The sequence below is a fragment of the Cyprinus carpio genome, chromosome A14, assembly GCF_018340385.1.
Source record: "Cyprinus carpio isolate SPL01 chromosome A14, ASM1834038v1, whole genome shotgun sequence".
NCBI classification, from domain to species: Eukaryota; Metazoa; Chordata; class Actinopteri; order Cypriniformes; family Cyprinidae; genus Cyprinus; species Cyprinus carpio.
Window position 1 is genome coordinate 21,861,445 of NC_056585.1, and position 23,308 is coordinate 21,884,752.

The 23,308-nt window shown below is 39.1% G+C and overlaps 1 protein-coding gene across 1 annotated transcript; it reads right to left on the reverse strand.

Annotated features, from left to right (window-relative positions):
- Positions 1-1,265: 1,265 nt before the first annotated feature.
- apln (apelin) lies at positions 1,266-22,904 on the reverse strand. Its single transcript, XM_019100263.2, has 3 exons — positions 22,723-22,904; positions 9,732-9,904; positions 1,266-5,358 (listed from the first exon to the last, which is right to left on the reverse strand). The coding sequence occupies exons 1-2, from the start codon at positions 22,787-22,789 to the stop codon at positions 9,738-9,740; spliced, it is 234 nt and encodes a 77-aa protein (XP_018955808.1). The 5' UTR covers positions 22,790-22,904; the 3' UTR covers positions 1,266-5,358; positions 9,732-9,737.
- Between the last annotated feature and the right edge of the window lie 404 nt (positions 22,905-23,308).

Below are 23,308 nucleotides of genomic sequence, written 5' to 3' on the forward strand. Positions count from 1 at the left end.
GTGGGTCCAGAGTTGTCAACTCAATCCATAAGTTAACTTTAATGGGAATCTGTGACACCTTTTATTGCAGTGAGAGTGAACAGACTCCTTGCTGATCGCTGAGCAGACTGGGCTACATAACTGCCTCCCCAGCCAGATCTGCACTGTAACTCTAGAGCTTCATTGTCACGCTCCATATCACCTCACTGACCCCCAGACCAATTATACAGCTGACCCGGGTTTGATGACATAACCTCTCCGGATCGGGGTGCAATCACCTCGTGGGGTACCCTACTGCCTGTCAGGCCATGTCAGCTCACCATGCTAAGCAGACACTTCCCAGAGCTGCTCCCAATGGATAGAGCAGCAATGAGGGCCCGCAGACAGAACATATAGATTTTTTTTTTTTTTTTTTTTTTTTTTTTGGTGTATGTATACATTTCTCTTATTTTTTCTCTTTCCCTCAGTTTAAGCTTTCAGTCAAATAATGCAGTAGTTACAATATTATTTGTATTTTGATGATGATTTATATTGTTGGTGCAATTTCCTCTTATTCATCAAAGAATGTCCATACAATGAAAGTCATTGGGGTTAATAAACAACATTAGACCCCACTGACTTCCATTTTATTGACAAGTCTTTTTTGTGTTTGTGTGTTCCACAGAGAAAGAATGACATATTTAAGCTCATTTTGGACACATAGGAAAAAAATAATTATGTCATAAGTAATTAGGAGACATATAGTTGAAATTATGAAATACTAAAGATACTAAGTAATCATTATGACTGTCATAATTTTTACTTATTGTTATACTTAAGTTTATCTCTTAATTTTAACTTTGTGTCATAATTGTGATGTTTCCACCATTTTATTTTCATGTACAGGCATGTTTTTCAAACTGTGTTCCACAGAAGAAAGTCCTACAAGGTTTTTTTTTTTTTTTTTCTCCATACATATAGCTTTGGTAGCATGAGGGTGAGAAAATTATGACAGAATTTTCCTTTTTGGGTCACCATCCACGTCTATCCAGTTGATTTCTGAAGTGATTTAAATTTTTTCAGATTTCTGCTATGGTTTTCATCAGTGCTAACAATATCATAATAAACAATATCATAATAATAATATATATATATTTATATATATATATATATATATATATATATATATATATATATATATCATCTTGTCATGTGATAATATCATAATGGAGTAGAAAATGTATATTTTTCCCACATAAAAGATAAAATGTAGCATTTTTCATAAAAAAAGGACAAACTCACACTTGTTTCTTAAAATAAGATTTTTTTTAATATTACTTATTATCATAAAGATATATTTACACACTTTACAGAAATAGAAAATAAAAACACAAAGCTACGCATGAAAGGAAAACAATAAAATAAGTACTCCAAGAGCTAAAGCTTATCTTTTATAAATTAGAAACCAAAAGTTCAAATATGTACACAGTATTTCAACCATTTCTGATACACTTGTTTAATTTGTTTATTTATTCATTTGTTTTTGCCCAGTTCAACATCAAAACAGAGACAGGGACTGTACATTTGGCCAGGTGAGTTTGATGAGCATACACCTCCAACAGGAATAAAGAGGAGGAATAATACCTTGCCGTTACGTTGCTTTTCACGTGGCCCACTAATACTGTTGAAATGCCAGGCCTGACTACAGATTTTGAGAATTGAAATGGATGGGTGTGCTGAACAAACAGGCCGTGTGTATGGAGGCATGTTTTGGATAGAGGTTAGAGCTCTTTATGGGTGTTAAGTCTTGTTCGAAGCAACAGAATAATCAGATCATTCTTCGCGTCCCAACCAGTTGGTGGACATTTGTGAACTGTTGGGATTGGATTTCAGTTATTCAATCTGGTCACCACATTTTACATGCACCGTGACGAGCTAATGGAAAACAAGCGGCCAAATGGGCGTTTTCTCTTTCAGTGTCAAATATGGAAGCAGAACAGTGTACCTAATGAATGTCTTGCAATGAATCACAAGGGCAAACAGGAGTTTTGTATTGTATCTGTTGCTTTTATACGTCCTCGCTAAACGATTAAGACCCGAGGGAACTCTAAGGGAACGCATCAATCATCACAGCTATGTTTTTAACATACAAACAGCTTCTGGATCCCTTTTTCCCATGCAAAGGTCTGTACTTAAACTAAAGACCTCTGAATGATTAAGTTGTATGTGCGTACAAGTGCATAGGACTTATGATGGGCAGAAACACATGTTAGAGTAGGAATGAGTTTCTCATGAGAGAAAAAAAACATTTATAGAAAATGATTTGTGCTCTGTAAGTTTAGTGTGTTTGCCATTTCAGTTTTGAGTCGGGACATGCTTGTTCTCTTGATGCCGCAGGCTCCATTAACCTGATGTGCTGATGGGGACGACGGACCCAGTTTAATGGCAGAGGAGGGTGAGAAAGCTCTTTTGTGTCCAAGACATATTGTGCAGCAGACTACTTTTTCTACACTTTTATACGACCATACACACAAAAATAAAATACAGCTTTCGAAAAGTAGGCTTTGGACAACAAACTAGACAAGAATCAGTCAATTTAATTGTCACAAGACACTGGAAAACCATTACATGCCAAAAGACTTGTTTTCAGGATTAGGATTTACTTTTCCAGCAGCATAATGGAATTGCAAAAGTGCAGCCTTGCATGTCCATACAGAGAGGTGTTGGAGGAAAGCCAAGTGATTGATAGGGGTCTCTGCTATAGCAAGCTTTGGATTTTATCATATTTGTCTTTGGATGTTTGATGAAACAGATAACCATCTCCATCGGAGGGAAAGGGAATCAGGGTCGGTTGTCATATGTAGCAGTGGCGGGCTAGTTTTTCAGATACAAGGCTTGAACTGAACTGAAACACTGCTCGACGCCCCTCCCTGCAGGGGCAGCTCAGCTCTGGTGAGGATGGTGAAGATATATTCATGAACAATAGTATGGATACAGGCATTACTCTGCACCTCTAACAGACTCTTCGGATGAAGTGTACTGCAACTCAGCCACCCAAGCTTACATCTTCTCATCGTTCTGACCTACTCATCCATGAAGCAGAGCTCTCAGGAGCATTCTGAGAAAGTGATAATGAAATCCCCATCTCTGTCTGAGAGGGTATAAAATAATCATGGCGTGACTGGAATTATTAGTATTCACAGTGCCCTAAGATTCAATACATTTTTAATTGAGGTGAGCTTGGCTGGGTGTTTTACCGATGTAGAATTTTAGGCATTCTCTTATGAAGAGCTAATTTTGCCGCAAGGCAATGTTTGTGGATATACGCAACGGCGCTCTTTTTTTCATAACTACAGACAAACGCCAAACAGGAAATGGGGGAGAGATGCAAATGCTAATTTGCAATAACTTGCTGCATTGTCTAATCAAGCGTCGGAATTATGAGTGTAGCTAACAGTCTCATAAAAGCCTCTCATCTCGGCCTCATAATTTGTGTCTTACTAAAAGTTATGAGGGTTTGACGATGCCTAAGCCAAGGGTTGCTCATTTTTATAGATTATTACATCATAAATTGGTCAAATGCTAAGGTGGTGTGGTCATTTTATGCCAATTAGTCTTGTGAGCTCTATCAGACTCGAAAGCGATTTTAGTGATTCCAGTCTAAAACCGATTAGCAATGGGGTTTAATAACCAGGCTGTGGCCACCTGTGCCAAACTGGCTCAAACTCAAAAGGCAATTGCTCCCAATGGGGAGAAAACAATAATGGCTTATAAAAACGTAGTCTGGCTATGTAGCTAAAAATGGTGGATACATAAGCATGAAGCTAAATGGTGTGGATACAAATAATGTGTGTTTCTTAAATAAATGCATGTAATATAGACCATACAGGCTTCTGTCACAGCACCCTGAGAAATGAACTGAAATATAACAAAAATAACAACAAAGGAATGAGTAATAATTTCCAGTATGATGTCAAATAAAGGCATAGAGTTCTGTCAGAGAATCCGGTCAAGGGGGAAATCATCAGATCTGTGAGGAAATTTCTTTCTTTTTTTTTTTTGGTTTTCAAACCATGCTACCATTGCCTTTACATTGGATGTTCAAACAAATGGCAAAATGCGTACATATGGTTAGATGTTATGCTTCCCCCAAGATAAGAGGTAACATGTTTACTTTTCTTCTCCTGGCAGCGTTGTGGAGTAGATTTGCTATTTGGCACTTCAATAAAAGGAGAGATGGTCCACTGTTTGAAGCAGATCACCCTGGCCAGTTAACAGTCATGTATCTCTGCTGTAAAGCAGCGTGTGTCATGGGGGAGGAGAAGAGGGCTCAGGACCGATGATCTCACGCTCATGGAAGTGGAGTGTGATTTTGATAATGAGACACTGTGGCTTTATCCTTAAGCTTCAGATGGCTGACAACTCTTAGGCTCATTGGTAGGATGATGTGTAATGACCATTGGACAGCTCTATGAGATGTAATCAAGCTGTTTTAAATAGATTTGCCGATGAATTATATATTCATTTATATTATATAATTGTGTAATCAGCAGTTAAAACTGAATCAGAAAACACTGATTGCATTTACATTACAATCAGCATTCTGGATGCGTGTGTTAACATTTTGGTGTCAGAACTTGATGAGTTAAATGGAATTTATCTCATTAAAACCATTGTTTTGCATTGTCAGGTTTTTAGAATAAACCATTTTTGATTAGTGATAATTGCATTTTGTGAGCAGTTTGTCATGTAAAATGCACTCAGTGATGCTATTATTAAGCTAACTGTCCATTTTTAGTTGTAGGCAGATGGTAAAATTGTGCAAGATGTAAAATAGTTGCTGACCTGTCCATAATGGGCCTGAGCATTTAGTTGTTCCTTTACTTTAGTTCCCCTGCCACTTTCTTCTCTCATGAACACCACTTATAAGCCAAGAGTTGCCAACACATATCAATGGGACAAAGCGCTATGGTTACCTTCACGCTGGAGAGAATGGGACTAGCACACCTCGGAGAAGAAACTGACGCTTTCGGACTATAACTGTTTGGACCAGGCTCCCCACTGCTCACACATCATGCAAAGTGTGGCCATGAAAAGGCTCTAGAAAGCAAATGAGGAAAACCACAGGAGGAGAGAGACAGACAGAGAGAGACAGAATCTGATAGCTCGGGCTCAATACCCCCCACCCCCGTTCCCGGCCCACAATTCTTCGTAGAGCTGAGGGTGAGTGGCTTGTCCTGGTTTTTTTGTGGACAGAAGAAGAGTTGCTTGAAGAACCAGCAGGTGCTATGGACATCACTCTTCAGGCTGGGCTAGCAAAGGCCCCTTGTTGCAAGGCCCCCCAAGGCAAAGGAAGAGCATAGAAATCAGAACCAAGGGGGAGGGCACTCTAAGCTGTGCCTGTGGACAAAAGAACAAGACACATGAATAAGGTACATTGCCGGAACCAACAGTGTTTTTCTGTAGTTTTACTAATTGGCACAGGTAGTGTGTACCAAACATAACATCTAAAAAAAAAAAAAAAAAACATTTAGATAAAGTTTTAAATATCTATTCAAAAACATCAAACTAGCTCTGTCAGTATTCTGTGTGGAATATCATTGTGTATTCAGATATCAAAACAACATTTCACTTTCACACTTTCAATGCATTGGAGAAAAAAAAAACACTGATACGTTTTAAAATATCTTTTGTGTTTCGCAGAAAAAAGACATGCGTAATGGCTTGGAACGACATGAGGGTGAGTAAATGGTGACAGAATTTTAGTTTTTAGTTTAGGTGAATAAACTACAAGATATATTGTTTTATCAGAATTGATAAAGGCAGCTGTATAATGCAGTGGGATGAACTCAGTGAAAAAATGAATGCAAGATGGCAGACAAGGTGAATGAAATGTTTCATTCAGTATTTAAAGGTATCACTAAAAATAGTTAAGTAATTATTTTACCAAATATTTGTGTGTCATACAGTATGTATTTTTAGGCTTCTTAAAAGGGATAGTCCACCCAAAAATTAAAATTCAGTCATGATTTACTCACCTTCACCCTCATCCAAACCTCTATGCATTTTTTTCCACTTTTGTGGGGAGAAATATATATATATATATATATATATATATATATATATATATATATATATAGATATATATATATATATATATATATACACACCTGTATATATATGTTGGTAACTAATGAGTTTCAGCTCCCGTTTACTTCCATTGTATTTTTTGTCCATATAATGGAAATCAATGGGACTTCCAATGGGACGATGTTTGGTTAGCAACATTCTTTAAAAGACATTTATGTTCCACAGGAAAAAAATAAATAAAAATACAGTTTTGGAATAACACAAGGATGAGTAAATGATAGAATTTTAATTTCTGGGTGAACCATCCCTGTAAGTGATCATACTTTTAGTTGAGCAATATGCTAATGCCAAACTGTTGAAATGAACCGCAAAGTCAAATCTGTCACTTATGAGGTTCTGCTTTTATAAATTGATATAATTTATGCATTTAGAGTGCATCGCTAGAATTCTGATCCTACGCTTCACTTTGAGCAAGAAATCTATGTAAACGGTTGAAGTCATCTTTTAATGTTTAAAAGTTCAAAGTAATCCTGACTTCACAATGATTTCAGATAGCTTTAGATGTCAATGAGCTTCATTATTCCAGTAAACCAGTGCCCATTGAACGATAAGAACCATCTTTTTACTTTTTTTCTTACACCTGCATAGTGGTGCATTTGAGTCATGTACAGTGCCAGCACCACAGATTCTTATCTGAACCATGTTTTGTTTGTAATTCATCACTTTTATTTGTTTGTGCTCTATGACATCATGTCAATTGTCAGAATATACCAACAACAGCGAGCTGCGGGGACTTTAAAAGAGGAACTTTGTGTCAGGCAGTTGCTTTCTAATCATCCAGTGTGCCCCTTGGTACGGAATGAGGCAGATTTCCAATTTCTAGCTCTCTGCAGTGCAGTGCCTTTGTGCTAGGAAGTCTTTGAAGAGGAGGTCTCTCAACATGTGCTGTTCCTCTTATACATTGTGGCATCTGGATCTTGTAACGGGTTGTTTATTCTTATGTTGCTTGTGTTCCATTACCACAACCTTCAGTTCTCATAATCTTTAGCTGAGCTTTTAACCTCCTTTTCAGTTTACTTACTAGAGCATTCACAATGAGGAAGCCTTGTCCAACATGCTGTTTAGTTAGACTGGTTGGTCTTAAGGGATTCATATACAGGCAAGTTAAGCTCAATCAACAGCAACTGTGGCATAATGTTCATTTACCACAAAATTGACTTTTTCCTTCTTTTCTTTAAAAAAACGTAAACATTTCAGTGAGGAGTTTACAACTAAAGTAAATAGGGCCAATCTGTAAAGGCTAATATCCTCAGTGTTTTAATAGTATAGCCAAAAGATGTAAACAGTTTGTGTTAAGATTTTAGTGTGAAAAAAGACATTTGTATAAACCATTTCTGTATAAAGTTATATACAACTTAAAAACTGTATAGTGCCTAGAATCCTAAAATGACATGAACAACTTTATAGCTTAAATAAAAACACGGTTTAACGCAAAAATTAATACAGTTTCTTAGCTTGACATTTTTGTTTTTAAATTCTCCAAAAATTGGCCCCATCTACTTTCCTTTTTAAACAAAGAAAACAGGAGATGAGGCAAATAATTGTCATCCCTTATTCTCACAAGTCTAATTACAAGTTGTCCCCTTGGTTTTAACTTGTAAGTTCACGATTCTACACAAGCCATGATTTCCTTTGTACTCTTGTATAGAAAGATGCAGTCAGTCAAGCTTTTAACAAAGCTCATCTGCAGGCAAGGTGGTGCAGTATAATGAAAAAAGAGAGAAAGCCTTTCAAGTGCCTCCACTGTGGCCTTGTTCAGTGTTTTTCTGTCTGTTATCAACCCTTGAGGAGAGTTAATTGCCCCGGTCAGCCTGTGTCCCGTTTTAGCAATAGATGATGAAGTGTGAGTCTATGTTTCTCACACTGCACAAAATGTGAGAAGTTGTACACTAGCCAGATGCAGGTCAAGCACTTTAGCGGGAGTCCCATCTGGGCTATAGACTGATTTACTGTACTGTGTCATACAGTAATTATCACAACATGTTCTCTTTAGCGATAAAATGTGTGTCAAGGAAATGAATATAAATGTAAATGTATCACATTGTGGAAATAATGAACTGTGAGTGGATTAAGATAGGAATTTTGAGTTATGGTACCACAGGCTTGACTGGCACATTAGTCGACTCAAATGGACTGGTTCAACAGACTGGGCCCAAAGGAATGTGGGTGAATGCGCTAAAAGACGTGAACTTTGAACCCTAATACGGCAAGAAGGGACCTAAAGAAGGAGATGAAAGAAAAAGAAATCTTCATCTTGTTTGGGGTTGAAGTGCTGTTTGTGGACTCTACATTGTGAGCCACTGAGCCGTTCCATTTAATGGAGCTACACAACTTCCTGCAGCTCCCCTCATTGTGCTGCCAGTATGCTGGGGATCAAAACAAGCATTGACTAACTCACTCAAAGGATCTGTGCGTTTTATTGGTCGGGATGGGTGTACATGCATGGGCCTTACTCTTTTGTCCACCTTTATGGATGTTAAGATAGGGTTTTCCCTTGGATTGTTGAAGCATATGAATAGGAATCGTTTGCCAAAAGTGAAAAAATTCAATTTCACCATAGTTTGTAAAACTGTGGTGGATTTAAGTGGTTGGGATTTCTCACTTTTTATTGCCCTCATCTCTCATGATTAATTATGCCATAAAGAGCTGACTTGTCCTTCTCCATAGATTCTGGTCTTATATGAGGTAAATTTATTGCGAAACTCTGCGGACTTGTCATGTGGACTCCTGTAGGGACATTGTACCCTGTACAGTAATCTTAAAAAAAAAAAAAACTTTGAATGAGTCCTTGGGTATCTCTCCACCATCCACTGTTTTTTTTTTTTTAATCCATTCTTTGGATTTTAAAAAGAAAACAAGAAAAAACACTTAGTTACTGGAAAAAATTGTGTGTCAGCATTTCAGTAAGAAGACTATAAGTAATAAAATGTAAATGTGCTGATAAGATCTGTCAGATACAGTTCTCATTTATTTATTGACGTTGTAACTTAAATGTTTCCTTAATAGAGTCCATATTTAAATAAAGGCTTTGTTGGTGCATCACTGGAGACTTCATGGAGACAGTGTTTGTAGGAAGAGAAAACACTTTTATTAGACAAAAAGATTAAAGTGTTTGCCTGAGGAATTGTTTATCTAGACATTAACTTAAATATCCTTTTTATGTGAAAACCAAGCTAAAGCGGTTCAAATGAAATTCAGGAGTATTATCTCTGGATAGGGAATTTAATTGCCATTATCAGGATAACAGAATCATGTTGACTTGGATATAATACAGCATTGACAATGTATTATATTCCACTCTGTATGGGTTTTATAGATCTGCTGGAGGAGATTGGGACCACAGAAGCCAGCAGTCTAAAGTCCGGTTATCATAAAGATATGCTGTTTTTCTTTGCCAGTAGTAATCTATAATTCATGGAAGAAGTGAATGAGCAAGCGGTTTCTGTCAATCACAGTTTCCCTTTCCTCATGTTATTCTCCAGCATTCCCAGCCCCAGTATGCACTCAGCAAAACTTCAGAAATTGAGACAGGTGCTACTTCCCTCAAGGCCAGACCAGAACTGGTCCGTTGTTGGGCTCTTATTATTACTTTCAGGCTATTGCGTTGGTAATGTCAAACTGACCTTGCTCTAAAATGGCATGGGCCCCTTATGGGAGAGGCGGGGTCGAGGGCGTCTCCTCCTCCAGCCAGAAGGTCTTTGGCTCCGGCCGGCTCGAGCGGGATTCTGCCGCAAAGGAGTCCTCATGCTGCCCACCTCCTCTAGCTCTTTGCTATGCTCGGTGGAGGCCATTGGACCTGCAGACAGAAAGAGGGTATGTGAATTATTAAACCTAACATAAAATAACTGAGTCACTTTGGTTAAAGGTGATGTGTGGAACTGAATTACAAAAAAAAATTAAAAACAATGACATCAAACAAAAATATTGTCTCCAAACAACATTTTTCCCCATTGGTTGGGGACAGAGTTAGCCCCACCCCAAAATCACACCATTGGCTAAGCCAGTGTCTTACAGCAGTGGTTCCCAATCCTGCTCCTGGAGAACCCCCAACACTGCACGTTTTTGGTATCTCTCTTATCTGACACACATCTGAGGTGGAGTCTTCACTAATGAGCTGATGAGTTGAATCAGGTGTGTTTGAATAGGGAGACATCTAAAATGTGCAGTGTTGGGGGTTCTCCAGGACCAGGATTGGGAACCACTGTCTTACAGTATAACTGGATATAGGACAAAGTATTTTAATAAAAAATTACACATTTCACCTTTAAGAAACTTAAACATTAATATAATTTACCAAAATTACCAAAAGAACAACTACCAAAATTCCAAAGAAAGTCCCTCAGAACAGTCACGCACACTGTTTACGTAACAATCTTTGAACTACTCACATCATGTGAGAAGTGTCTGTCTCAAAAACACTGGGGAGACACTTGTCTTGGGCACATATTTCATCTGTGCATCTGTGTGCACTACACTGCTTGATTGTGAGTATGCTCAGATGTTTCCAGTCATCTCTCAATAAGTGTGAGTAGATCCTTTAAGCCCCTCTCATATCCACAGCTTGATCCACATCAGTGCGTCCCTAACCTCTCACCTCTTTAGAAAAATCAAACAAAGTCCTCTGGAGAGAGCAAACATTCTGGGAGGTTTTGGGGAGACCTTGATCTGTGCATCATCTGATGTCACAATTGGCTTTCTGAGAGTGTTTTGTTTGAGTGCATCATAGGGATTGGATGTCTTTACTTGAATCAGAAAATGTGGTTTGGTCAAATCGTCAGTTACTGTATGTTTTCCATTTCAGACCATTGCTCTCCAATCCTTCATTCCATACTATACACATACCATAATACTATCCTCTTTCCACTGAAGTGCACGAAGGTTACTCACATGGTTCTTCTATATTAATCTCCCTTTTATGCAGACATCTTTCTGTCTTAACCTTTTTATCTATGTTTATCTTTAACTCCGACACACGCAAAAAAAAAAAAAAAAAGAATGCTGCCAGAAATGTCTTAAAAAAGGAATCTTTCAGGGAGAGCTTAACAAATGCCTATCCTACAGAGTAAACAGAGAATCCCATTAACCTTTTCCCAGCAAGAACTTGAATGAGATTATTCTCATTGGGTCAAGACATTCCTAACATCTCCCTGGGCAGTGACAGACAACCTATATTAAGAAGGCTACACACTCAGAAATAAAGCTTTCACTGGGGCGGTACCTTTTCAAAGAGTGCAGGGAGCATTTTTTTAAAGATCGTAACATGCAATTGTTGTAAATTAAACTAACAGTTACTGTGTGAATGAGCTTGATATTAGACCTTCTAGATATCTGGTTTTCACAAATAAGCACAATAAAGATTCTTTTGCAGTATAGATTTTGACATTTAAAACATAATTAAAACAACATTGTTGGCATAATTTGTAAAATTATTTTCATGACAATCTGTTTATTTATACACAGAAAGCAACAAACAGCTAACATCCATATGATTTGTGTGGCTAATCATACAGCCTTGAAATCATACAGACAGTTAGTACATGTAGTGACTGGACGACGTCTGCTTATGAATTAAATATCCTCAAATTATATTTAAATTCCTGACAGCTCAAATTACATTTTACAAACTCATCGCCTTTAGCTGACACATTACACGTTCACATCAGACTAATTTGGCGAACAGTGGAATAATTCATTTGCCCCACTGGCATATTTCAATGTCTCATGAAAGAAGGAAATCATGCTAAAACCCATCTTTCCACCAGGCCTGCTAATCTGAGCATTATCCTCCTGTAATTTCTCCAGAAATTAATGAAGCAAGTTTACACATTCTGTCTGCATTCAAGTCATTTCTTTCTAATCTGAAGGGTTTGACATGTAAAAAGGCTCCATGTGATCAGAAATTTCCTTTAAAACACTCTGGATCAGCTTTGAGATCCAAGCCACAAGTCTTAGCTGATTTTGCTTTTTTCAGTGCCATAATCACTAAACCCAAGGTACTGTTCACCTAACACAAGGAATAGTCTTGAAATCTCTCTGAGGGGCAAAACACAATGTTTTTGGCCAGGCAGGCAGAAGAGGCTGTAATTACACCTGGCTGAGCTGAACACAGCGCATCTCTGCAGCTCTTTTATCGCTGTCTGTCATAAACCTCTCTGTAATGACACAATTTAGACGTTTCCTGCCATCACCATCTGACAGCTAGCATTTGCTGCCCGCTTAGCTTTGAGGGAAGCAAATATCTCAGAAAACTGTCATCCAAGGCCACAAACAGGAAGAATGCTACTAAAAATAATCTCTAGTAGTGATGAGAACAGCGTTTATGAATTAACTCAAGACATGCGTTAGACCGATGAAGAGGGAGGTCTATTTTAAGCACTCCGAATCACTCCATTGTCTGTTTTACGACTTTTGTCTTCTTTTTAATCTGCGTAGCTCCATGTTACTCTGCGGGCTGTATCTTTCCACACTGTGGTGAATACAAAGTGACAAGAGCAATAACCGTGGCTATACTATAATAGATAGCATATGCTGATGGGATCTTCCCCTTACTTGCTGCTTGTTTACCGGACCCACTCAGGGATGAAAATGCTCTAGCCTCCTTGTTGCATTAGATCTGATGGTGCTGATAGTGGGCCTCCTTCTCACCGACATAATTTCTTCCAGGTTTACCACCTAATGACAAGCAAGTCAATAAGTAATATTCCAATAGATGTTTCTCACGATATCAAGAGTCTTATTTGAAGACTTCAAACCCTCTTAAGGCCTCTTAAAGGGATAGTTCATCCAAAAATTTAAATTCTCTTGTTTTCTCATCTTCGTGTTGTTCTAAAATACATGCAGCACAGGTGAGAGTTTTTTTTTTTTTTTGTCCATACAACGAAAGACAATGGGATCTGGTATTGTTTTGACTTTTCACTGTATAGATAAAAACAATTGTTCAAATAATTTCTTTTTTGAACAAAAAAAGTAATAGAGGTGAGTGTAAATTTTCCAACCCAGGCAACGTTTCTTCAAAATATTATCATGTTCCTTCTTGCATGTTTTGCACTTTCATAGACAAAGGTTTTATTAAGTGGCGCTAAAACCACTTTGAAATGTTTTTTGAAACATATGACCATGAATATGGGTGTTGGTTGTTGTACATATCATATAAAGTACCACCTACACTAAACTTAACCAATAGTGTTAACAAAAGCAAATGTGAGATAAAAAAAACATCTTTGCTGCATTTTAGATTGCTTCTGAAAGTCTTTGAGCTCTTTTATCGCAACTTGTACCCTATTGCAATGTGCACCTTACTAGGTGAGCTACAGAGCAAGTTTACTACATCAGAAAATCCATGCATGTGGAGCTTGTTATGAGATGCAAATATCGAAATGTATTAGTTTACAAAATTTTTACATTGGTTAATTTGTTTTGTGTTAGTTGTATTGATTTGTGGATCATGCACTATGGTAAAAGTGTTATGAGGTCATGACAGTATTATGTTTGTGTGAAAATGAATAAAAGTTGTTGCCGTTTTACTGCCACTAGTGTTCTTTTCAGCAGGAAACTGCACTGAACTGTATGTTTTTTGGAGTTATAGGTACATTTTTAATAAACCTATGTTGAAATTTTTGTTTTGCCATTTTAGGTGAACTATCCCTTTAAGCATGACTTTGGGATTCATTTTGTCAATTAAATTTTAAGAAAAAAAAAAAAGAATTGTGACAACACTGAAATACTGAAGTCACCACAATTTGCTTCCACAGAGATGGTGGCGTGACAGGTGGTGTCCAGTTTGGTCAGCTTTCCTCCAGGCTAATGATAAACAGCCAGATCGTTGCCATCTCATCCTCTAGTACCACACTCCTTAGGTGCTATCCATTATGTTGACTTTTTAACACGACTGCCTCGCCGTGCCTCGCCTCCTCTGGACACCTTGTGTCTGATAGTGTGTCCCTGTAAATCCCAGGGCTGCTTCTTAGCCGAGAGAGTTATCCATCACCCAGTACTTTCCTGACAGGGAGAGAGAGGCCCAGGGTCGGCAACATTTATAAAGGGCCAAGCACAATCTGATGAATGGTTTACCAAATGTCTCGGACTGGCCTAAATTTACAATACACTCCCTACACAAACACACAACATGACAAACAAAAAACCGTGACTTCCAGTAGATACAAAGTTTAGGCTAGTCTGAAGACCTTTAAGCTTGGGGCACCAGATGGATCTAATCTTTTACTTACTACTCCAGGAAAGTGAGAGATTAGATCTACTTTACACACAAAGCAGAACCAGGTGAGGAGAGGGCAACCCTTATTTATGGCTGGTTGTACTACATGCATTATCTCTGCTTATACATTTGCCCTTCTATCACATTCACCACCACCCAACTTAAATCATCCGAATGCAACGACCAGTCAGTATGTGATATAATTGCTCCGTCTATGCAAATCAAAACCGTCTCACTTGGTTAGTTTGTTTGTGCAACATTATACTGGAATATTGATTTTATTTGTCATTGTTTACAGAATATTCTTCTTGACGCACCCTATCCATTTATTGTGGAGACACGAATGCAGCGGTGGGCATGATGAGAGGATCATTCCTAGGTATTGTCAGACATTCAACCTCACTCTCCCCACAGCATGAGACTGCAGTCATAACAGCTCTTGTAAGGACGTCTCCACAAACATGCATAATGGATACTGGCAACACAGCCACATCATAAGTCAAAGGTGACACAAAGTGTTATGGAGGTTTGTGTATTTTCTTATCTTTTGTTTTTAATAGCAGTCTGAAGCTAATGAGGTTTTGTGTATGGCTTTACTGTGAGAATCTGTGCATGTCTGAACAGAGGATGCTGTTAATACTGTAATTCAAATGTAGAAAGTTAACAGGCCTTTAGAAGACTTTGATTGCGCTTACACTTAATAAGCAGTCAATGTGTAGGGTGATGTATGAACTGGTTTATGTAAACGTTCCTGTATAAAAAGTGTTTCTGGCATGCATGCATAGACAGTTAAATGTATTATTTACATATTGACAACAGCTAGAATGCATTTAATGAATAAACAACTAAAGAGATGTGCAGTTGTTTACGAAACCTAAAATAGAATATTGAATTAATTGAAGTAATAAGTAGATTTTATTGTTTTTATTAGTCAGTAAAAGATTGAATAGTCCAGACGTACAAAATATATGTGTAAACATTACATAGGAATATCTATAAATACCAATAAGATCAGGCTGGTCAGATATATTTGTCCATTAGCCCAGTTCTATCATATTCCGACCATTTTATGCAAATCAAATACAAAAAAAGATGATTTTAAGTTACATTTTAAACAGTTTGTTAGTTTTGTATTATAATGAGCTGATTTCTGATATTGATGTATATGTAAATGTAATTGATGCTCAGCTGCACATGAATCCTTTTCATCTGTGTATGAAATTGCATGCAGAAAGGTGTGGCATTTATGCTGTATGTGAGAACACTGCATTCAAATAATTTCCATTGAGGCCAAATAATTTCCAAAAGCATTTTGTGAATGAGTGTGCATGTGCGTGACTGTCGGTGCTTTGTTTTGCCTTGCATATGTGCGAGAAGAGGCGCGGAGTCCCATGGGGGTGTAACCATAGCTGACGGTGTGTGACGTCAGAGGCGTGATCCCCAGTGTCTCAGAGGACATTCATTCAATGAAATAAGAGAGAGAGAGCTCCACACTTAGCAGCTTTTTTTCTCTGCCACACACGCAGGCATGCCAATTTGATGCCCCGCTAAGACTATCCTTTAGCTAGTCACACTTGATCATGAGCATTATGCCTAGAATGAGACACGTTAATTAGCATGAAACCCCAGTATGAATCACTTGCCTAGCTCATAAATAAGACCCTGGTTACACTAAATTTCGTAACAGTGTGCTATTATGTCCCTAAATATACTACTTCTGATATGGAAAATTAAGTTAAAGAAGCCAGTAGGACTCCCCAGAGCGGCATCTGAAAATCAGCAGCCTGGCCTTTTGAAGCCTGGAGTTGCTGTACTGCTTATCGCATGCCTACCAGTAGCACAGGGCCTTGGCATAAACTGGTACCAATCTCTAACATGCTCTCAAACCATGTTTCCATGGCAGCCGCTGTGAAAGGCACTCAGTGAGGAGCAAGAAAATGACATTGTTAGCTGGAATGGATCAGGGTTTCCCAGTTTACAAATTTCAGCACTCGTCCATTATTAGAGTGTGGTAGGCAGTAAGATTTCTTAACCCTTTCCCTGTTCATCAAGGCTACTAGTCATTTGTGTTGTCTCTCTATCACAACGGGGGCTGTTTGATATTCAGCATTGTGCTGTTGTGATAGCACGTGGCTTGCAGGAGGAAAATGAAGGCGTGCATTGTGTTCTGCAACTATGCAGAGGAACAAAATCGCATGAAAAGTTCACAGACTTTCCCACACCTCCACGTTGAGCTCCATACTGAAAATAAGAGCGGCACTCTGATAAAAGTGACTATAGCTTTCTTGTCACAGCGCTGTTCTCTGATCGTTTCTGACACTCTCAGATGGTGTGCAGCCTTGCAAGCAAACTACACATGACCCAAATTAGCACTAAGCTATAATAATGTGGTTAGAAATGGCCCCGTTTCCGAATGATCAGAGAGCTGCAGGTTCAAAAGCGCTATGGCTACTGCCTTGACTGCTAATGATGTGTTGAGAGAAAGAGAAAAAAAAGGACAATAAAGGGAGAGAAGGCTGATTAAGACTTGCTCAAGCTCTTGCACCAGCACTTCAGACTGGTAGGGGTGAATCACTGGGTAGAGGTTACTGCAGGTTTGACCCTTAAAGTACAAGAAAATCAAGAGAGCCGATCATACAAAGCATCTTAAGTGCATTTCTTAAGTGCAATTTCTTCTGAATTGGCTTTCAGGGCAAAATCAGCATGCCGTCTCAAAGCCTCAGTGGCGATCTAGACCTGAATATTCTCGTCAGCAGTGATGGGCTCAAACTCAGCATGTTGGCAATCGTCAAGAAAACGCTAGCTGTTTACCAGCTGATTCTCTGGCAGTCTATTTTTCAAGGGCTCTCTAATCGGTAATGAACCCACATTATGACTGTTTTGTACCCCTTACTATTGTACTGTCAGCTGTGAGCCCGCATGCATACTGTCTTTAAAGTGGATGTGTGTGACGACGTAGCTTCAATTCTTCTGCTTCGGGCCCAGTGCCGAGTTACTGAAAAGAGTGTCAACCAGTGCATGCTGGGATATTTCCAGCTGAGATCACACCAAACAACTCAGTCATGAAAAGATACATATGTGTCATGTGGACGAGAACTGACTGATGGTGCGTGATTAACAGCTAAGATGTGAATGGCTGGCTGCTTGTGTTTTGTGATGGAGTGTTTTTTTGTTTTAGAAATTTGCCCTGGTTCTCACAGTAAATTTGTGGGTCAAGTTACAGGCAGGGGCCCCGTTTTTTTAATTACTGACAGTCCATTTACTTTTTTTTTTGTTTATGTATGTTGGTATATTAACCACATTGGTTTAACCCGAATAAGATTAAATGTAAAGCTTCACAATCTTTGAGTAAACTCTCTGTCTGAATTGTATATGTATTTACATAATCCGGTTCCAATTTCTACATGCTAGTTACACAAACAAGTATTCATTCAACACAATGTTTTTTTTTTCTTCTCCAGTATGTTTTGTTTCCTATGGGATATGATATCAACTATAAGACATGATATCAACTATCATGCATATACCTCATTTGTTCTATACTGAAAATTAAGAAGTGATAAAACATGCTAAGATTTGCTTTGATACCTAATATCTTACAGTTGTACATTCTGGACATTTTAAAAAAAAATCTTACTGTATCAGATATGAAGTGTCTTTACAACAAATTGGATGACATTCAAACGTTCAATATACTTATCAGAATAGTTTATAATAATTACTTCATAAGCAATAATATGTTCAGAGGGCACTGCAGTTAATGTGCATGGCCCTCTATTAAAGAGTTCAGAGAACACATTGAAGCTTTGTCTTGTATTGGCAGTATAGTATTTAGAGCAATAAAACTGAATAACACAGATATCTTGTACATTAAGGCTTGGAATTATGGGTAGTCCCATTGGGGGCATCAGTAGTGTGTTGTTAAATATTTTATAAAATTCTTATAATAAATAATGTAGTCTTTTTCTCATATATATAGCTCTGAGAGATATAAACGCCAGCTCTATATTTCTGAGGAGATTTAATGACGTACCCACAGCAGAAGCTTTACATCAGGCTAATGGTTTGATGTGGATATACTTCTGAAATAATCTGGGAAAAGCTCACAATAGAAGTGCAACAAACAATGCACTATTTTTATGTCGTAAACTGCGAACAAAACCAGCCCTGTGTGCTGCAATTGTGTTTTTCATTCCTTACTCTTCAAATTGAGCATGAAAATAATTAAAGCACATTTACTTGACTTGAAATATTTATGCAGCATTTTGTCTCACTGTTCGTAAAAATGTCCACTCTGATCATATCTGATCAGCAACCACAATAAATGTAATGTTTAATATTTGAAAAGGGACCCATAAATCAGGTTAATACGGGGCCCCTGTGGACGCAGCGAGGCATTCGGTGTATCTGGCTTTAATTAAAAAGTTGGGGAAAGAGTGGGAGATTTTTGGGGTGTTGAGGGGATATGTTTTTTGATATTTAGTGGAAGGGGCCTAGCTAATGGTTCGTCGGCTTGCTTGTGGGTACGGACAGCATGTAGCTAAGCCAGATGAGCCAGAAGTGTGGCTCTGAGAGAGAGCAGTTAGCAAGCATCCATTTGATGCAATTTTGGCACTGGGCCCTTTATATTCCCCGCATTTGTCCACCTGCAAATTCGGGGAGACCACCAGCTGTGAAGTTTTAAAGATCTTTTAATATTTTAGCGGCTGGGTTCCTCGCCACATCAGAAGGCTGTACAATCGCTTTGTTTTTTCTTTTCTTTCTCCTCCATCAGCACCCTTCAGGATTTCTCCTCTGCATCTGTTTATGTCTGATGGTGGAGGTGATCTGATTTATTCAGAGTGCTTTGAATTGCATTATGCTGGTCTACAGCAATCACACACGTCAAGACATCCACCGTACTGCCACTGGGGAGCTTTTCTCAAAGGTTACACTATGTCTTTACCACATGAGTTATAATAGAGCTCAGAAAATGTACTCTGTTTTATAAAGGGCACTGTTTTATTGGTTCTTCTCTGCCAAACCATGTAGCCGGAAAAATAACGACTTCCACAGCTTCAGGCAGATATTTCTGAAGGATTTTATAAAAGGATGCAACAAGCTGGCAGAGACTGCAGATGACCCTTTGCTTGATCTGTTTTATGTATGTAAAAAATACTACATAACTTACATTACAAATTACATTAATGTAAACATGTATGTTAATATAAAGTACTAATTGTTCAGTGAATACATCACCTTAATGCCACCTTCATGTCTTCAGTTCCAAACTTTTTTGAGTTTCTGTCTTACATGAAACATTTACATTTATGGTTTAATCTAAAGCAAGTGTCATCTTATCAGTTAATACAATCCCTGGGAATCAAAAACCATGATTGTTAGCGCCATGCTCAACTGTTTGAGACACACGAATGCTTCAAAAGGAGAAGTTTAACAAGTTTAGGAGTGTGTTCACGCTATTCTTTTCCTTTGCTCTTCCAATGAAAGTGCCAAAAATAATAAAAAGCACTATTGAGGTATCAAAAAAGTAGTCCATATGGGTTTTGAACTATATTCTAAGTCTTCTGATGCCAGATAATACGAAATGTAATTTAAAGTAATATTTACTGATAATCTCCCCGTCTCCACAGCTCATTCATGTTTGCATATTTAAACATGACACATATGCGCATATTCAAATTGTAAAAAGATTTATTTTGTGAATAACAAATTAAATGTAGTCTTTTTTTATACTGAACTATCATAAGGCTTCAGAACACATGAAATGCAGCAGAAAAGTCATTACTATTACTATTCTTTTAAAATAACTTACTATTATATTATGAATTACTATTATGATACATTTATGGTGGTTTATGTTCATTTTTGTAGTTTGATGGCCTTCTCACTTTCATTGAATAAACAAAGCAGCGTGACATCACATTAAATTTGTTATTGCTGTTTATTTGTGTAAATCGTGCTGCAGTCCTTACAGTGAAACCATAGAGGATATCCAGGTTACTCATAAAAATAGATCTGAGTCACTGACCCGCTGTATGTGTGTGTGTGAGCATGTGCACGTATGTGTGTGTGCATGCAGTGAAAGAGAGGAACTGGCCAAAAATTCATCATGCCTCAAAGCACCGCTGAATGATTCTCCGTAATCCTGTAATGACCTTTCTGTAGCGCTCATCTCCTTCATGCTGTTACGATACTATTATCATGTTATCACTGGACATCTAGAAAAGTTTGGCTGTTTGTGTACTCTCCACGGCCCCTATAATCAAGTGCATAACCGCAAACACCTTCTTCACATTAGGTGGCTTCATGGAAGTATGATTTAATGCTTCCTGCATGCTGTCAGTAAAGGGCCACTGGTGTTATTTCACCAAATATCCTGCTCTTTCCCCCATTTTCTTCTAAAAAGAAACTGGCTGAAGATTTCCTAATGAGCCCTATATTTGTTTTGCAGGGGTCTCACGCTGACCCAGGACACACGGCAAGCAACAAGCCCGCTCAAGATCTCTAATGATATTTCACAGGTTAATAGCGAATAATAGCGTTGTTGACAGCTTGCTTCAAATCGCCCTTTTCCAAAGAGCTGATTTCAAACAGATAATGAGCGAGATCTGATCTCTTCACCTGGACGAAGAGGACAAACCTAGTAGCTAAAATTACACCATCTCAGGACTTCTGTGCGTGCATACGCATGCGTGCTTGCTCTCCAGACTGTATTTTTGAAAGGCTTCCGTGACTTTGAAAGATGATGCGTCGATACCAGACTCGGACTGACAACTCAAAGTGGCTGAACTGTTTCCAAAATATGAAGTGTTACATACCAGACTTGAGAGTGGAAGACTGATTGCTTTCAGGATGAATTATGAACAGCTCAATGCGCTCAAGATTTGCCCATTCTGAGGGAAAGCCCATTACAAGACGAGCAGATTGAGGTATGCGCAGACGAGATTAGCAGGGCCACAGCCGTTCTGCTGGGTGACACTCAATGCATGCGGTAGCAAAGCCGTTGTTGCCCGTTGCACCATGACTTCTCCTCCGCGTCCCCACCCTCTTTCAACCTGAGAGAAAGCAGTGCACAGATAACCCCTGTCGTACGGTTGAGACCGATGGCAATTTCCAGCAAACTCGCAGTGTACTGGAAAAGCGTTTGTCTGAAGATGAAAGGCTTCACACCCGCTGCCTACACACAGAGCCGCTTCCAACACCTTCCTGCTACAGCGCGCAGCTCTGGCTCCCCGCGGCTCCCTCACCCCCATCTCATGATGGAGATAATACTACTAATAACGACAAGCAGGCAGTCTGACCCGGATCAGACGTTAGCAGCCGTAGCTACTGAGCCTGATTCTGTTCTGATTCTGTTCTTCCAAGGATCAGGCTCAGACTCCACACACATGCAGGGAGAGTGAAAAATGACACTGACCGTAATGCAAGGTAATTGCTTCCCTTTTACTCATGCAGAGACCAAAATAGCAGCGTCTCCGTAACAAACGTGTATGGAAATGCAGGGCGTAAGGGGCCATTTGATACACAGAGTAGCCGCTAGCCAGCACCCTTCAAACACACATGCTTCCCAGCAGTCGGACTTTAGAGAGATGTGAGCATTTACACAAGGGCCACAGTTGTTTTTTAACATAAGCCTGTTACCTGCATCACATCTGCAGGGTGGCCACCAGTCACCTGACTCGAGCTCTCGGTCAGAGCTTTGAGACTTGTGTGACATCCTTCATAAAAGGTTTTATTGTAGAGGCAGATGCAAAATGCCATGGTGTTTGAGCACAAATTACATAACAGTACAATAGCAGATTGTTTTTTGGAATAAATCATTTGAACGTAAGCATAAGAACTCTTATCTATGTAGCTTCAGACCAGAGAGACTGAGAATTCATCCATGATGTGGCACAGCCCAAGAGAAAAAGAATCAAATTCTCCTTTTAAGAGATCTCATTGGGGTTTTCATTGTGAAATTCAAATTATACAAACCATCTGCTGGTTTTTTAACACCTCATTACATGCACTACAATAACATATAGACATACACCTTACATTTACGACATCCAGGAGTACATAATCCTAGAAAGCCAAGCGTTGCATGACACCTGGAAGAATCATCATCATCATAATGATCGCCCATTATTTTCCTACATATAACATGGTAGAGTCTGCAAGTAATTCACCAATGGCACAATTAACTTCATTAAACGGGCACAATAACAAGCCAAACCTCTGCAGTGCAGTACAGCACGCAGCCAGGTGCCGTTTCCCTCCTCTCCCCAGCCCCAGAAGGCTAACCATGCTGGGTAACTGATCAACTACAGCTGCCCATTCCCAATCCCAAGGCTAAAAGCAGAGAGAAAAAGATAAACACAGGGAGGCTCCAGGCAACAGCCGTCACGCTCCCGACTTACCAGCACTGGCTGAACACAGCAGAGAAACCACCAGGACAATCACCAGCGTCAAGATCTTCACATTCATTTCTGCTCTCCCCTCTGTTTCCCTGCCAGTCGCTAGCTGATATACTGTAGTGGTGTGCGCGTGTGGATGGGAGGGAGAGGAGAGTGGGTGAGCGAGAGCGAGAGAGAAAGGGAGAGAGACTGTTTGCTCTTCAGTGCGTGCGTGTGTCTGTGTGTGTGTGCGTGGCTGGGTGCATGTGTGGCTGTTAATGTGTTTGTATATCTGTGTGCAAGTGTGTGACAGCGCCGCTGAGATTGAGGGCAGGTTTCTGAAGGAGTTTCTCTCGCCGTGATGTGCGCGTTTCCCTTTTGTGAATTGGAAGTCTGGTAGAATGAGTGTGAAGAGAGTCGGTTTGTATCAGAGCTGTTTGTCTTGGAAAAGGAGCCCAAGTCCCTCATGTTGCTTATGTATCCCTGACTCTGGGGGTCATGGAAAAGGGGGCTTCCCCGCCTCCACCTTCAGTATTTACCCTCCCACTGAGAGAGAAAGAGAGAGGAAGAGGGTAGCTTTATGACAGATACTCTTCTCAGAATTGTTTAG

Excerpts from the sequence above, each read along its gene's own strand:
- apln (XM_019100263.2), bottom strand. The coding sequence starts at position 22,789 with ATGAATGTGAAGATCTTGACGCTGGTGATTGTCCTGGTGGTTTCTCTG. Across the intron at positions 9,905-22,722 it reads GCTGTGTTCAGCCAGTGCTG|GTCCAATGGCCTCCACCGAG; the intron begins GTAAGTCGGGAG and ends TTCTGTCTGCAG.